This window comes from Sturnus vulgaris, chromosome Z (assembly GCF_052056855.1).
Source record: "Sturnus vulgaris isolate bStuVul1 chromosome Z, bStuVul1.hap1, whole genome shotgun sequence".
In the NCBI taxonomy this organism is placed as follows: Eukaryota; Metazoa; Chordata; class Aves; order Passeriformes; family Sturnidae; genus Sturnus; species Sturnus vulgaris.
In genome coordinates, this window is record NC_142283.1 from 34,420,442 (window position 1) to 34,437,737 (window position 17,296).

The 17,296-nt window shown below is 40.4% G+C and overlaps 1 protein-coding gene across 2 annotated transcripts in view; it reads left to right on the forward strand.

The window, feature by feature from the left end:
- The first annotated feature begins 204 nt into the window (after positions 1 to 204).
- SHB (SH2 domain containing adaptor protein B) overlaps positions 205 to 17,296 on the forward strand; it is a 58,951-nt gene continuing 41,859 nt past the window's right edge. For both annotated transcript variants that reach the window (XM_014887119.2, XM_088157411.1), the window contains exons 1-2: positions 205 to 804; positions 14,976 to 15,093. In XM_014887119.2, the coding sequence (XP_014742605.2) occupies positions 220 to 804; positions 14,976 to 15,093 (703 nt within the window). In that variant the 5' untranslated portion in view covers positions 205 to 219. The remainder of the gene's footprint in view (positions 805 to 14,975; positions 15,094 to 17,296) is intronic.

Below are 17,296 nucleotides of genomic sequence, written 5' to 3' on the forward strand. Positions count from 1 at the left end.
GCGCCTGGCTGGGGCTGGGAGCGGCTCCCTCCCGCCGGGAATCCGAGGGGCTCGGCGGGGCCCTTCCAGCCGCAGGCAGCGGGAGAGCGGCGAGTGCGCGGAGCGGGGCGCCCGGCCCGCCCCGCCGACCCGCTCCTCCATGCGGGCGGCGAGCGGGGCTGGGGCGCGGGGCGCCGGGGGCAGCGCGCAGCGGTGCTGAGGCCGCGACCGGGAGAGACGATGGCCAAATGGCTGAACAAGTACTTCAGCCTGGGCAATAGCAAGACCAAGAGCCCTCCGCAGCCGCCGCGGCCCGACTACCGGGAGAAGCGCAACGGTGCCGGCAGCGCGCCCCGCCCAGAGGGGCCGCCGCACCTCCACCTCCACCATCACACCTCGCCCGGCTTTTCGCGCCGCCGACTGCGCGACGACACCAGCGACCTGCTCCGCGCCTACCGCGCCCAGAAGGACCGCGACTTCGAGGACCCCTACAGCGGGCCCGGCTCGTCCCTGCGCAAGCTGCGCGCCATGTGCCGCCCGGACTACTCGGCGCCCGAGGACCTGGGTGAGGCAACCCTCAAGGCTTCCTCCTCCTCCTCCTCCTCGTCGTGCTGCGCCACGCCTCCCACCACTGGCTCCCCGCATCTCTTCCGCAGCCACAGCGAGCGCCGCCCGGCGACGCCACCCGACATGAAGTACATCTCCCCCAAGCACCGGCTGATCAAGGTGGAGAGCGGCGGCGGAGGCAGCGACGGCGCGGGCAAGAAGCTCAGCAAGGGCTCCAAGCACCCGAGGGCTGCTGTCCCCTCTGCCATGAAAGATAAAGTAAGTGTTGCGCTCCTATTCCCGCCCCTGTAGGCTAGTAGTATGGCTGGGGCTACGTCAGCCCCTGGAAGGGTTTTTGGCGCGGGGACCAGCTACTGTGCATCTGGAGTTGCCGCAGTTCTCAGCCATCCTTCATTGGGTGGCCTGGCCCTGTTTGGTATTTCAGGACATGCCGGGCACGTGCAGGAATAGCACGTGAAGTGATGGTGCCGTCTCCTTTTGGCTTTCAAGCACACCTTCCTTGTGATGGGGCAGGTTTACAGGCGTGTCTTGCCCTGCTTTGAGGCGCAGTTCACTGCCAAGCCCATGATGAGTACCAAGGCTCTTGGTGTGCTCCCACAGAACAGGATGCAAGTCGTTAGGGGGATGCTTAAGGAGTGCTAGAGGCCCTTGAAAAGCCTTGTCCTTGTGACCCTAAGTTGAGGCCTCAGCCCCACTGCATGTGGTATGGGGCAGTCATATATAAAAAATAAACTATTTTTACAGAGACAGTTTGTCATTTGTTTATAGATAAACTCTGTTGCCTCCTCGTTCAGTGTCAAAGGTGAGGCGGTTGAAAGTCCTGTGTTACAATGGCGTGGCAGCTTCCATGATACTGGGTTTCCAACTGACACATAGCTGAAGCAAGCTCTATAGATACTTGCCCAGTTGCAAATATTGTCCTGTCTTTTACCCGCCATTCTCTTCAAATTTTAACAAAACATTCTAGGCACAGCACTGGAAAGTGCTGGACTTAGGAATTCAATTTAGAGAGCGAATAACATTTATTGTTTTTTAAGCACAGCGCGTCCTCCCACCTGTGTTGGTCTTGTGAGTATAGTTCAGTTTTTCTCAGGTATTGGAAATCAGTGTTTCTCTATTTTGTTAATTGGCATTTTCAACTCCAGGATAATAGTCGTATCACAGGAATTTCAAGTATGTGCTGAATGTTATCAGTCCAAATGATCTGTGTGTACATGTTTAAATATGTAATATGATTGCATTGCCACACTTCCATGACAGCTTGATAAATTATATCTGTCCAGGTGGAATTCCAAAGAAATCTGCTTCTGACAGTGATGATATAGAGTGAAAAATCTAGGATTTATTCTATTGTTTTAGTAGGGGCTCCTGACTGGAAGCAATTTCTTTTGTGGAAGTGATTGATTAAAAGGTAGCATCTCACTATGTTTTATAGTGTATGTTACAATCTATTCAGTCTTTAAATTTCCTGCATTGATACTTGGTATCTTTTAGGGACCACCTTTCACCAGAAACAACTGCTTGGGGCAAAATGTATTTAGATCACTGTTCAGTTTTAGACCCCACTGAAGCAATTTCCAAATCAGAAAATTCGTATTTGTTGCTAGGTAACCTGCTGCTTTGTAATGGTCATAAATCTGTATGCTGCTTCCAAGCCCTTGTGGCAGGTTCTTGTAGCTAAAAATTCTCAGTCATATTGGGTTTTTTTCCGATTATTGAGAGAGTGAACTGTATGTGACGAGCAGGAAATCTGAATATATCTGAGATATAAAATTGTCCCTGTGCCTCAAAAGGCCAGCTGTGCCTGCTTGCAACAGCATTTGTATGTGAGAGGCAACATAGCTTGCCTTTTGTTCAATTGTGCTATTTTATCCCAGCAATGGATGTGAAATCTCTTATTTCACAGCCCTGAAATGTAGTTTGACAGGCAAACTTGGTAAGCAGGGGTCATAGTGGGCCAGCAAGGAACTGCTTCTCTTCTACACCTGTGGCTCACTGAGGAAGAAAAATAAGGAATTTAGTTAATCAAGTGTCTGTAATTCAGTAGCAAACAAAGCAAGAGAAAATAAACTTCTCTAAGAAAGATTTAATAAGGAAGACAGTAAAGATGGAATAAAGCCCCCCACAGCTAGAGGTCTGCTGTTCAGAAGAATTCAAAGACATGCCAAAAACTTTATAAAAAAATCTGTGTGTAACATAGCATAAGTAAACACTATAGAAATAATAATAATAAAAAAACTAAGTGCCATATAGTTCTGTCTTCATAGAGGTATGTTAGTGTTTAATGTTCCAATGATGCCTGTTAAATGTTTGTGTTTCCTTCCAGCACCGCTGTTTCAGTGTTTTGGTATTTTTCTTTCTGATTTCATTTACAAGGATAGAATGCTGTTTTCTTTTGTGTTGATGGAGAAGTGAGACGTAGGGGTTTCAACAAATTCTGTAACCAATTTTATATCTTCTGTGATGTGTCATCAGTAAAGAGCTGGCTGAAAAGCTCAGTTGTGTGTCATACTTGAAAGAGTTACTGGGATGGGAAGGAGATTCAGGAAAGTGCTTGTTTGGTGTGGTTACTTACAAAGGGCAAATGGCAAAGTACAGATAATGGCAGATTGGTTAGCTGAAATTCACAGAGGAAAAGAAAAATTGTGAATTAGCTGATTCAGGGAATAAAGGGGATGGAGATTTAAAGCAGTGGCAGACATGAATATATTTTGCAAGATTTTAGATGAAGGCTGGTAAAGTAACCACAGAGATGTTATGTATCTGGGATTCAGGAAGTTTTGATGTGTAGCAGTAGAAATATGAACTAAAGCTGAAGAAGACAAACCCAAATTGCCATGCACCTTTTTATAGTCAGGTGACTAATATCTACAGGTGCCCAGTGAGAGTCATAATTTCCAGATGTCTTTGAATTCAAATTGTTGGAGACCAGGGTGTGTTAGAATTCATGGCTGAAGCAGTTCAAGTTCTCCAGCATGGTGGATAAAGAAATTACTGACTTCCATCTTTAGTGCTGGCTTATGAGAGCTTAACTTACTTGCTTGCCACAGAGAAGCTAGGGAGTGTGGGCAAGTTGAAACAACCTGTGGCTGTATTCTGGATCAAACTGGCATCTCCTGTATTTGTGTAAGAATAAACACGAGGCTTGGTTTAAGACCAATTCAATAGCCAAACCACTTGTGAATGGAGAAGTCTTCCTGAGTGATTGTCCTCTATCTGGCATTGTGGTATGTGTAAATCCATGAAGTAATAACTGAGGGGGAAATGTCTGTGTGAAAGGATACTTCGGATCTGTTTCATGTTTTATGTATTTGAACCTAACCATTTCTCTGAGGTTTTGCAGCTGAAGAACTTGGGATCTGCAGTCCATGTTGTAATATGGTTGTTGCAGTCCATAAGCTGTGATCTATTATTTTTTTAAGTAATTCTTAAAATGCTAGCTTTTTCCAGTTTAATTATTATTAATGTACATATTGTTAGCTCCAAGCTGTACTAAAATATCTCTTCAACTTACACAACATAACCTTATAGTTCAAATAAAGCCCAACCTACAGTCTAATTCTAGCTACTTTTGTCAAGCAAACATTGGGCTACTTTTTATAGTACAAAATTTTCAATGACAGGACATATCTGATGCAGTAGAGAATAACTTGATTATGCACAGTCAGAGTGGGTCTAGTGCAAAATCATGTGAATGTTGTGTGGCAGCAGCAATCAAGCAGACAACTGTTAACCAACCAGGCAGCTGTTCAGAACAGCAGAGTTGCTGACTTGATGTACAAAGTTCAGAAAACAGTATTTATGTATAAGAAACAAATGCTTTTGTACTAGGCTAGTGAAGTAGTCTAGCTTTTTGAAACTTCTAACATCTTGCATAGAAGTGATTAGACTCCACCCAACATTATTAATATATTTATATTATTAAAAGACTTTGTTAGGGTTGAGCAGATGCTTGTCTTATTTCTGTTAATGGAAGGTATATTTTATTTGATCTTTAAACTGAGAACAAGTCTTGTGCATTTAATAGAATCTTGCATCTGGTATATCACGGTGCACTGAGAAAACACTTGAAAGATGTCTAAGCAGTGTTGGGGTTATTTATATCAGAGAATATTATTTCTAGAGATCCTAAACTACAAATGTACCTCAATGTCTTATTCCCATGTTTAATCCATTGCAGCAGAGTGTCAAGCTGCCTCTCTGTACAGTTAGTTCCACTCTGAAACAGTCTTCCTCTTTGCATGTGATTCCATTGGTATATGGCTTTGTTTTTGAGTAAAAGAAGAAAAAAATACTCATGGCTGCTGGTCTTCTCTGCATGAATTACTTAGGCAAGCCCATATATAAAGGCAGCAAGTTATAATTTTTTTGCGTATCTATGTTGTTATAGGGCAGCTGTAATGCAGCTAGAAATGTAATTTTCTTCATGTATGTCGGTCTCATGATTAAGAGACTACAGCGGTCTTGTGAACAGGAGATATCATGTGAGCCTTTGGAGCCCCAGTGACTTCAGGGCTTTTTTTGGAATGATGTGGTAGGCTGTTCAGTTACAAGTATGCCTGGCATCTGTACTGTATGCACAGCTTGGAACTCTCTTGGCTTTGGAAGCTATCCAAATTATCAGAGTTTTGAGCACAAAAGATCCAAGCAGAGAGAGACTATCAGGAAGGAGTATGAAGCAGTTGGAAGATGTGGAGATTAAAGGAGGGAGTGGTAGACTTCTGGAAGAGTGTATCATGTATATATCTTTGCAGTAAGCATCTCAACCCCATTGTAAGAAAGTTCCTCAGCTACTGCATTCAAACAAAGGGATGAATTTACTGTTCTGAACTAAAATATGCTTATTGAACTATTTACTGGCAGAGTAACTGAACACCTTTAATGTGGCCTTATTCTGTAAAAAGGCTAATATCTAAGTGCGAATGACCATAAGGGAATGTGGCAGGGTGGAGGACCTTTGTCCAGTTTTCACTCCTTTCCATACAACTTGTGTATCTAATCAGTATGAATTGCTGCCACTTGGCCCCCAGTGAGCAAGAACATTACTGCATCACTCTTTCATCTGTAGATTGCTATGTCACATAAGAACACCCTGTGGGATTCCTTGTAAAAATTAAGTTTTCGTCTGCGGACAAGCAGTAGCTTACCAAAAGTATTAAAAGAACAAATAATATTATTAATATAATAAATAATAGCAGTGAGCTATGTCCCTATAATTACACTTCTTTTGTCATTGTATTTTTATGTTAATGTATTCAGAGTGATAAAACCACTGAGGGTAGGAGACAAGGAGAAAATATATTGCTTATATTGTTGAACCTCATAAGGTAGTAATAATCTATATATGGATAAATGTTGGATAAGGCTAAATTGGATTGTGAAACAAAAATACTTACCTAAAGATGAATGCAGTGTTGAAGTTTTCATGAGTGACAGAAGGAGACAGTTGCAAAGAGTCAAAAGGCCAACAGTAAGTTTATATCCTAAGAGGTTCTGAGTTTAAATAAAAGCTAAAGCTGTATGGTGGATACCACGTATTGCCTGTGAAAGGATTTTTCTAAATTTTTTAACTGAGTCCAGAGCAGTCCATCAGTGTAGCACTTAAATGTCTTCCATCTTTTGGGAACCGTAACATCCACGAATGGATTCCAAATGCCTACTTAATCACATCCTCTGATCAGTGTGTCTTATATCTCTCTGGTGTATGCATCTGCTGTCTGATCTCAAACTGTTGCTACAATAGTCTACAAGTTTATTCAAGTGAATTTAGATTTTCTTGTTACATATATTGAAATTATTTGTAAAACTCTGAAATCTACGTTATATGTATGTGCAAACAAGTACATAGATAAAATATTATAAATATATAATGTATAGTTACCATTATTATTTGTTATTTCATATACATAAATATATATTGCTGAGAAAGAGGGTGTGGACATTCTGTCTCTGGAGATTTTTAAAACTCGTGTGGGCAAGATCCTGGACAACTTGGCCTACCTTCGGTATTACCCCTGCTTTGAGCAGAAGAGTAGTTTAATCCACAGAACCACACAAGATGCTGAGCTGGAAGGGATCTACAAGGGTCGCTGAGCCCAGCTTCTGGCCCTGTACAGCACCATTTCCAAGAGTCACACCATATGTCTGAGAACACTGTCCAAACACTTCTTGAACTGTGTCAGGCTTATTGCTGTGACTGATTCCTTGAGGAGCCTGTTCCAGTGCCCAGCCACCCTCTGGCTGAAGAACCTTTTTTTAATATCTAACCTGAACCATCCCTGACACAAGTTCCTGCAGGTCCTCAGGGATTTCATGGATCCTAAGTCTTCATGTAACTGATATTCAAAAACTGCCATGAAGTCTGTGTTGGCAACAGATTTGCATTATATGGAAATAGCACATTTCAGTAAGGACAGTTGTGCAGGATCTTGCCTTTCCTCATTCTGTAGATGAATTTTGCAGTGAGTGAATGTGGAGCTAGTCTGATGAATGCATAAAAGTATAGCAGCTTCTGCAACAGCATGAAAGAATTAATAGGGCTCTCTTCAGATCAAGTGCATGTGGACGCAGCTGGACATGGCTGGTCAAGAGTGGCCAATGGGAGGGTCACTAAAACAGGGCTGAGTGATAGTAAGGGTTAGCAAGAAAGAATGAATTGTACTTGTTTCTGTAGATGGTCCTCTGAATTTTCACATGGATATGCAGAGGAGCTGGTTTAGGTAACTTTGCATGTGAACACAGAAGTACCAAGACTCCAAGCATATCTAAAACAGCACTACACAATTCTGCTACAACAGTGGGGTCATCATAAATTCATCTGTCCTACTATTGCACACTAGAACACATATTACCTGCTTCAAAACTGTCCAGATGCGGGAAGAGGTCTGTATTACACTATTTTACATATCCAACTTTACGTAAACTTGCACACCAACTGTTAGCATAAGGACTGCTGTAATGTATATGTGGAAATAAAACCTTTTATAGGCTGAATAAGGTTATGCAGTTTGTTGTGATCAAAGGGAATTCTAATTCTAAATGAGAAATTCGGCACAGCAAGTACTGTATGGGAACTCATGTAAGTATTTTAGCCTGACTAATGAGAATGGATCTAGAAAGGAAAAAGATGAAGCTGTGTTTCTCTTTTTAAACATCAGGTTTGCATGTAATCACCTAGTTTGCAATCTGATTTTGTGGCCAGTTTACCATTGTATTTGCTTGGATCACAGAAGAAATGTCTGTTTTTACAAGATTCTTTGCTCCCCAGGCTCACTGACAATGGGATAGGAGAGATGTTTGTGTCTCTAAACACCTTTGTATATGTCCATGCTTGTGCAGACCACTGCCTAGTGGAAAAGAATATGGTTTGACTTTTCACTCCTTTTCTGCTCTGTGTCAGCGTGGTTGTTTCCTTAACTTACAGTATGCTAGGCACTGTTTGGAAGTGGAGGAAATGATATGAGCCTGAGCAGTTGAAACAGCATAATGGTGGATTCTAGCAAGTGATAGGAAAGGATTGTGGTGCAGATCTTCCTGGATAGGTCACTGTTTTTGTAAATGTTACTGTTAAACAGTCTATTTACAAGGAAACAGACATAAGGTGTGGTTTTGGAATAGTTGTGCATTGTCCAGGAAGTGTGGAAAATTGTTTTACAAAACATATTCTGCTAATAACATTACGTGGGATACTTTTTTAAAACCTTTTTTTTAAGCTTTGTTTTCTAAAGGGATGATTGTTCTGCCTGTCCTTCCTTCAATAAATCTTAGATCTACTGAAAAATCCTTTAAGATGTATTTTCAAATTTAAAATGCTTGAGTGTATGGGTCAAGGAAGCATCTGTTTCTTTCTGAGGGGAAAGCAGGTACAACTGCATTTTTCAACTTTGAGCAGGAGTTAAAAGTGTTGCACTGCCTGCTGTGTGAAGGGTGGTTTGCATTGCCCTTTGTGAAGCAGTGACACATGTGGGGACTTCAATTACTGCCTGGGAATAGAGGACAGAAATGGAGGGACAAGAAGGCAAGAACTGTTATTGTATCAGCTTGTTAGCAGTTCAGTTCTGTCCCTGTGAGTGCGTGGACTTGTCAAAACTGAAGAGCAATTCACCTTCACTGAGCACTAAACCTTGTATGTGGGGGAGTAGCTCCTGAAATCCTGTTATTAAGTGCTAGCTTTTTTTCTTCCTCAGCACCCCAGTACCAGTTCAAGCTCCCTGAGAAATTTAGGCACCACATTTCCCAGTTTATGATTCAATTACCTTTTAGATGAGATGTGTCAGTCTCTGGAAGTCACTGCTATGAATGAGGCCTGTGATTCCTTCCAAGGGCAGAGCTAGTGCTGATATTTCTAATACTCAAATTTAGGACTATGAGGAAAGGCACTGTACACACTTTATCTGTAGGGTAGTCCTCTAGAATCTTACTCCAAATTTCTGACTGTTAGCAAGATATTAAAGGTCCTTCATTTATTTTTTCCTGATACTTTCAGGAATCCAGCCACGTACAGATCACTCTGTTATCAAGTTTTCCAAGACTGTGAAATTTATTTTAAATAAAAAGTGGTTCTTAGGCTGCAGAGAAGTTTATCCAACAGGTTCTTGAATTCAGTGCTTCATGGAAGAAAACCAAAGTGAAAGTCTTTATTAATATGGAAACAAGTCAAGACCAAACTTCTCAGTCTTGCTGTCTGTAGGCTGAACTCTGTCCAGGCTTCTACACCAGAGGTGTTTCTAATGTGTAGTTGCCTGAAAATTACATGAAAATATAATTTTTAAGGAAACATCTGCTTAGGGCATGTTTGGGATGTGAGACCTGGAGGTTACTTGGGGTCAAGGAGAGAAACTTGGCATTTGTCAAAAATATCATGTTGTAAAAAAACATGTAAAAAAACCCCAAGCATACTCCTGCAAAAAACCCCTGACCAATATAACACAACACCAACCAAAAAAATAACAACACAACTCCCCTCGTGTAATATTGTTAATCATTGTTGGCCACAATAATGATTAGATGAATAGAGCACCTCTCACATGAGGAAAGGAGAGAGAGCTGGGATTGATCACCCTGGAGAAGAGATGGCTTTGGGGTGACCTAAATGGAGCCTTGTAGTATCTGAAGGGAGCCTATAAGAAATCTAGAGTGTGACTTTTTACAAGGGCCTGTAGTGACAGGGCAAGGGAGAATGGCTTCAAAACGAGAGTAGATTTATGTTATATTTTAGGAAGAAGTTCTTTACTGTGAAGGTGCTAAGGCACTGGCACAAGTTGTGCAGCAAAGTTGTGGATGCCCCATCCCTGGAAGTGAACAAGGCCAGGTTGGATGGAGCTCTGAGCAACCTGGTCTATCTAAAGGTTTCCCTGTCCATAGCAGAAAGATTGGAACAAGATGATCTTTAAGGTCCTTTCCAACCCAGGCCATTCTACAGTAATATAGAGTGACTTCTACTGTAGCTAGGGACTGGTCTTTTGTGAATACAAATCCTCAGAGAAGATGAAGAATTTTCATTATATTGTGTTAAATGGGTTTACTATGATTAACCATTTTTAAGTGCTCTTGTCTTCTGTATTTTTGCTGACAGACACATGCTCTCACCTCTGATATTGGTACATTTAACTGCAACTCACAAATGTACAAAGAAGAATATATGGTCTGCCTTTATACAGTTATGTAAATTTGTGCCTGCCCATGCCAAGGAGGTTGGGACTAGAGGATTTTTAAGGTTCCTTCCAACCCAAACTATTCTATTATCTAAATATTGATAATATAATAATATATATTATTTAATTTAAAAAAATCTTTAAAATAAATCTCTGCTAATAAATTCCCCAAAGGCCTGGTGGGCAGGAGACACCTTTTATATTTTTTGTTACATTGCTTATTATAGTTCCTCTTGAATTCTTCTAGAGTAGTGTGTCCTTAATCACAGTAGCCACTAAATTAGTGAAATAGCTAACAGTTCTGTGCTGATGTTGCTGTTTTAAAGATAACTTGATCTTCTGCATTTCCTTTCAATTAAAAAAAGGGATTATCCCTTTTTTTTTTTCGGTGTCATGAGTTCTCATTTGTTTCCTTCTTTTCCCTTCCCTTTACAATGTTGCATTTAGTCTGATAGAGATACCTGTGAAATTATGCAGTTAGGTGTATTCTTTGGTTTCTTATTGTGGCTGCATATGCAAATCATGCTTTTGTACATGCAAGTTCCCATTTAAACTGGTATTTAATATGATAATATTTGCCAGACTGTTTTTTTAAGACTGTGGAAGAACAAAGACTATGCATCAACAGTGAAGCTTGCAACTTAGTTAATATATAATGGAGGGATAAACCAACCACAACCTCAGCTTGTATTTAATTTTCTGGGGGGTGGCGTGATTATTGAGTTTTTGATCTTGTATCTGCTAATTAACTTTATAGCTAGAGTTATGGTTTTTAATTTGTCAACTTGTCTGGTAACTGAGCTGTACTCTTGTTCTCTGTCTTCTGACTTTTAACGAGCAACCTGCAAGAAAGATCCCCTGCGAGTGTTCTCTAAATCCTTATTGACTTATTTTGATACCTGCACTTCTATTTGTGTGTTAAAGTTTCTTTTGCTTGCTGTTATTGATGCCTCAAAATACTACTACTGCATCTACAAAAATAGAAAATACTATCATATATGTATGGGATGCCATAGAATGGGCTTGAATAGAACAGGAATCAGTAGTTGTAGGAGCTTGCAGTCCACACTCAGAATGTAGATCTTGCATTCTGTCAAGAGATAAGCCACAAGTCTTTGCCTATAACCCCGATAAATGGCCGCTGATTTAGACATTAATTTGGAATCTGAATGACAGCCTTCTGAGGATTTCTGATAGCTATGTTTTCATTTTGACAGATAGGGCCTGTAAGGAAGGTGGCTCAATTTGGCAGAGCAGGGAGCCAAATTAAATCTGTCCTGCTCCAATGGTCAGGCTCTGTTTATGAATGCTGTCTTTAGCTGTGCTTACAAAATTTCAAGATGTTGCCATTCCTCTAATTATGCCCAGGGTAGATGTGGCAAGTACAGCATTAGATCCTGGATAATCTGACTAGCTGAGGTTTCTAGGAGGGATGCATTGGTAGACAATGGATGCTGTCTATTATCTTCTACTTCCTGTCCAGTGTTTGTCAGTCAGTAACAGGAAAGATCAGTGTGGAGACCAGTTGAACGAGTTTAGCCATTTGCCTCAGAAGTGCACTAAATGAAAGCTGTGGAAGGGGCATGGCATGCAGGCCCTAACCTGGGATCAGCTGTGCTGGCCTTGGCCTCTGGACTGTAGAAAACAAATGCCTGACTGAGACCAGTTTGCTGTGCTAGGCAGTGGTTGAAAGGTTGTTGGGAGAAATACAAACAAACAAAACGCACAGCAAATATCTCTTTCTGAAAAGCTGATGAGCTCTGGTGAACGCTGGGGCACATTGGTTATCACATGGAAAGACCTACTCCTACATGCCCGTGGGGAAGAGGTGGCAGCATGGTGTTCACACAGAGGATCTTCCCCGTCTGGCATGGAGGTGATCAACATCATGATCTGCAGAACCACCATTCCACATGCATGGCATGTACCTATGGTATTTGTGAAGAGAACTTGTGTATAACATTGGCAAGCTTTTTCTTTCTGAGGATAGCATGAAAGGTGTATGAGGACAGTGTATTAATACCATCTGTCATGAAGCAAGTGTTTTGTTTATTGTGTACACGACTAGAAAATTCATGTACTCAGAACTTTCTATTTCATCAAAAGTTTTTGTCTGTACTCTGTCTAACCAAGGGTAGAGGCTTGGAAGGTGAGTTCATTAAGGTAAAGGTAGCTTACATGGAGATGGCAAAAAGACTTGCAGAGTAGGAACTCTTCTAGTTGAGATCTCTGAAAACAGGAAAATTAATTCTCTGAAATAGAATTGTCAAAAGGAGTTCAGACATTACAGTAAGTATGTTATAATCGAACCAGCAATCATACTCATTTGAGGTTTTCAAGCATTGGGGGTTTTTTTTTTGAAAGAAGTAGAAATACTTGAGACTTCCAAGAAGTGGAGAATTTATAGCTTTTAGCAAGTATAGAAGACATCTAATTCTGGCACTGGCCAGCTGCTATATCTAGGCCGAGAATTACTGAATTTTAGTATATATGGAAACAGTAACAGTCAACTGGCGAGTCCTGACAGCTCAGCACTGTAAATCCACTTGTAATAAGATATACAGTTCCAGGAAAGGTGAAGAAGGCTGCCCTTTCTGCCTGGCTGAGTGCTGAAAAGTGGGTTCGGGATTTGCTGTGACAGAGTGTTGTTTAGGTTGGAGTTTTTTGGGTGGCTTTCTTGAGGGGTGGTCTTGTTTGACGGCATCTTTTATGTATAATTTTTCTCCTAGTATACTTCGGGCAAATAGAGAAGAAGAAATGTCAAATAAGCCTTGTGCTAAGTCTGCTTTCTGTTTCGTGTTCTAGTACAGTTTTATACAAAGGATTGGTGAGTATTATGTGTCAACATTTGCCAAGGTGAGCAGCACATGCTACCACCTAGCAGCTCTTGACAGGGTCAGAGCAGAAGACAACATGGATGGCATTTCAGCTGCATCTCTTCTGGAAATAAAACTGCCCTTGTGACTAGGAGAAATTATTGCTGTGTGAAACACATTGTAGTCTTTGTCTCAAGTGTGTGCAGCTGCTGTCACTTGATTTGCATCTTGGACATATGTTGCCAGATGGGGGGAGGGGACTTTTTCCCTTTGTGTTAACTGTTTTTCGAAATAATGAGGGAGTAATTTTGGACACCAAGCGAAAGGAAGACTTATCTTTCCCTCTCTTTATGATCCATGTCAGTCTGGTGATTTCTGGTCAAAAAAAAGCTCCCAATTACTTTAAACTCTGAGTAGAGGAAAACACAAAAATATAAAATTAAAACGCCAGTCTTGGTAGTTAAATAAGCAAAATAAGCAGTATAAATTTGCAATGTGCCAGTGTTACAGGACCTGAGTAATGACTCTGAAGTGTGTTAGATGTTTTGTTTCTTAATCTTAAAGGAAATCTCTGCCTTTCCTAATAGAGTGTTCATTTATTCCATGGCACTTGTGCAGGTGTTTGATCTGTGAATACTTGTGTGTCCTGTTTTTCTTCTCTGGCTATGCTGGTGGAGTATGCTGGCTGCAGGAGACAGCAGCAGATGCAGCTTCAGTCTCTTAGCTGGCGGTGTATACCTGGTTCTTTGTTGAAAAGATTGAAACTGTTGTAATAGCACTGTGCTATAAGTCTTACTATTGCTGGTCTTAAAAATGTAAAGTAACCCAGTTGAAAAATCCCTCATAAATAAAGTAAGCCTTCAGGGCAGAGGCCTTTAGGCTTGCCCTGCTTTGAGTGATGCGTTGGACAGGTGATCTCTTGTGGCTCTTTCCCACCTGAATAATCTTAAGACTTTTTAGGGATTCTGATGTTGAAGCCTGCCTCTCCCTGCTTTGTTGGCTTCAGACTCTTTTGCCTGCTGTAGATTACATCTCTGTGCTCTGCAATAATTCTCATATGAGGATTTCTGCCTGTGCCCCAGTCCCGTTGTCACATCCCAGAAACAAAGATTAACTCTACCTCCTCAATTATAGGGAGCAATTATTTCTATGACTTTAATTGACTGATTAAAAAAACCTATATATAGGACCTACACAGCATACAGTAGTTTTGCAGCAGTCAGGAAAGCATAGTAATGTAAATGTGAGATTTTCTAACCTTCTGATTTTTTTTAGTCTCCTAGTGGAGAAAGAAAGCATGTTCTGACAGATAATTTCTTTTTGTTGTCTTTTGTCTCAGTTCACAAAATATAACTAAAAATAATCTTCCTTTGAAAGAAAGCATGGCACAGATGGTTTAGAGGATTCAAGTTTAGCCTAGAAGTTTGTTTTTTGTCTTGTTTTTTTCAGGTGAGACCTAAAATTAAATTTTTTTTTTATTAATGCAGTGAAAAGAGTAGCCTTAGAATATTTATTTTTAAAGTTTCTAGCAATATTTTCAGTTGTAATTCATAAAAGCAGAGGAGATGAAGTATGTGCAAAGGAAAGAGTGCTTTTTTTCCCTGAATATTAGCAGACTTCTCTGATAAGATTTGCAGTGGATTCAATTTGCTGACTGGTTGGCTCTTTCTAATTTGTCCATCCCAATTATTCTATTGCTTGTGCTAGTTAGAAATCTTTTTGACACGGAGTCTGCCTTTATGAGGTTCCTGGTATGAATAGGAGTACACTTCTATTTCAGTACCATTTAATAACTGATCAGTGGCAATTGTGTATTTATCCTCTGAATCAAGACTGTACTTTGAAGATGACATAGAATGCAGCCAGTCAAGCTGTTTTTATTTGCTGATAGGATGTCATTGCCTTCTGCTTTGCATGTGTGACTGAACACTTCAGTAACAGTTACCTTCCTGTCTTTCAGGTATTGATAGCTGATGACTACTCAGATCCATTTGATGCCAAAAGTGAGTTGAACAGAATGGGAAAAGGAGAGAACACTGGCTATATGGAACCTTATGAAGCCCAGAGAATAATGGCTGGTAAGAAAAGACGTGTGAGCTCCTGTTACATGGCAGTTCACATGTATATTATAGCTCCTAAGAAACAAAAATGTCCTTTGGCATGGAAAACCGTGTTTCTGAAGATGCTTAGGTAGGCAGCAGCAAATGCCATAGAAGCATTGCATTTTCCTGCATGTACCTTTATACCTAAAAATAACACTCTGTACCTTGCTTTTAAATGTAGAAGTTTTGTACTGTCATGTGATAAGATGAGAAAATAAGAGTCATGGGAGTTGAAGTGTGTATTTCTCCTCTTCGCAATTTGAAGGCTGTCATCTGTGTATATGGTTGAGATGGCCAAAGCATCACATTGTATTATTCCACTTAAAAACAGTTGATGAGCTTTCTTACGGACTCTTTCAATCAGATTCAGACTTCTTGGTGTCAGAGGAGGGCTGCAGAGCTACATCTTTCTGTAGCTTCCTTCTTTCCTTTCTGGTTTAGAAAATCATCATCTCTGATGATTTTTTTACCAATAGTCAAAATGAGACGCTATAGGATGCCTGTGGACCTTTAACTGCTATTCTTGGTAGTGTCCTTCCTTTTCTGTCATGTAGAGAAGTGGTTAGTGGTGATGTTGTTGTACACCTTTGGAATATTTCAACCCTTCATACTGGCATTATGCAACTCTATTTTACATGTATTTTCTTTATCAGGATCAATATCCTGCTTGTTGACTGTGCAGTCTGTAAAATGTTTCAAGGTATGGGGCCATATGTTTTTAATTTGTGACTATTTGACCAGACAACACATATCTTTGTGCAGATCAAATATACAATTCTTGGATTTGTACAGCAGGTCCTTTTTTTTCTCATTTTGCGGTAAAAGTCACCTTGTGCCCAGTTAAGTTGATTGTATGCTTTCCTTTTCTATTGGCAGCTCCTGTTTTGGGCCCTCAGGAAAGCTTAATCAGTGGGGGAAGATGAGGCTGTTGGATGCAAAGATCCTTTTTACATGCAAGTGTTCCTATTTTTCTTTTCTTAAAGCATTTCTGAAGAGAGACACAGGAAATGACATGGAAACAGTTCTCTGGAAGTTTTCAGTACCTTATATAGAAGGGCTGGGAGCTGTTATGTCTCATTAGTCTAAATCTATTTATTGTCAGTTGAGGAATTTCTCAGAAAATCAAAGTAGTCCAAGTAATTTCTTGCTCTTTATCCAGGAGTGATGAGCATTTGTAATTTAAACTATTTACAGTGCATTGGCTTGTTTCTTCCTGCATTTAGGACTGGAGTTTCTCTCTCCTTTTCCAGATTAGCCATAACAAATGAGATATTTAGTGGACGATACTGGATGGCTTAGTTGCAGTAAGGGACAGTAGGTTTGTGAGCCATTGCAATTACAAGACATCCTTTTGCCTGATTGGTGCTTGGTGCAACTGATAAGGTGTTATATCTATTCCATGTTATTATAAAGGAAACATGAGGAGCTCTCAAAGATGCTAAAGGCATTTTTGAAAATAGAGTTTAGTCGATTATAATGATAGAGCAAGTGTTCTGAATATTCATGTGACAGCTAGTAGAAGATGATTGATAGACCTGTTTAGTGTTTTGAGATCTGGGTATTTAGTTTCCAGTCGTCTTGTCCTAATGTAGATAGAGAAGGTCTTCCCATAAACCTCCATGGCATCAGGTTATACGTAGTTTTATGTGTGGGGATTTTTTATTGCTTGGGTGTTGCCTTTGCACTTTACTTGATAAATGAAAATCCAAAGGCATCTTGTTGGAGAGTTAATAAAGGTTCTGTTTATATTTACCAAGTGAGTTCTATTATATATCTCCTGCTTCCGAAGAACACCTTTTGACTGAAGTTTGACTTGCCTCAAAATATTTACTGCTATGTTGTGTTTATTAGTTTTGTTGCCTGATGAATTGAAGAACATCGGATGGCTATGTGTTTAGCCTGACTAATCTGATTAAATCCTTCTGATTGCATTTAATGTGACTTAATCCTAGAGACAGGGAATTTAAATAACCCAGTGGAATGCTCTGTAGGCGAGACAGAAAATAAAACAGCTTTTTATCAGTTATTCCATGTTTACTGCTGTGCCCTAACTCTTGAACTCTGGAAACCAGTGCAAGGATAGTTGATATGACCCTAAAACTTTAGTGCATGCAGCATCCTCCTTGAGTTAGTAGAGGATTACGCAAAAGCAGGTGTCTATATGAAATAAGACCCTATG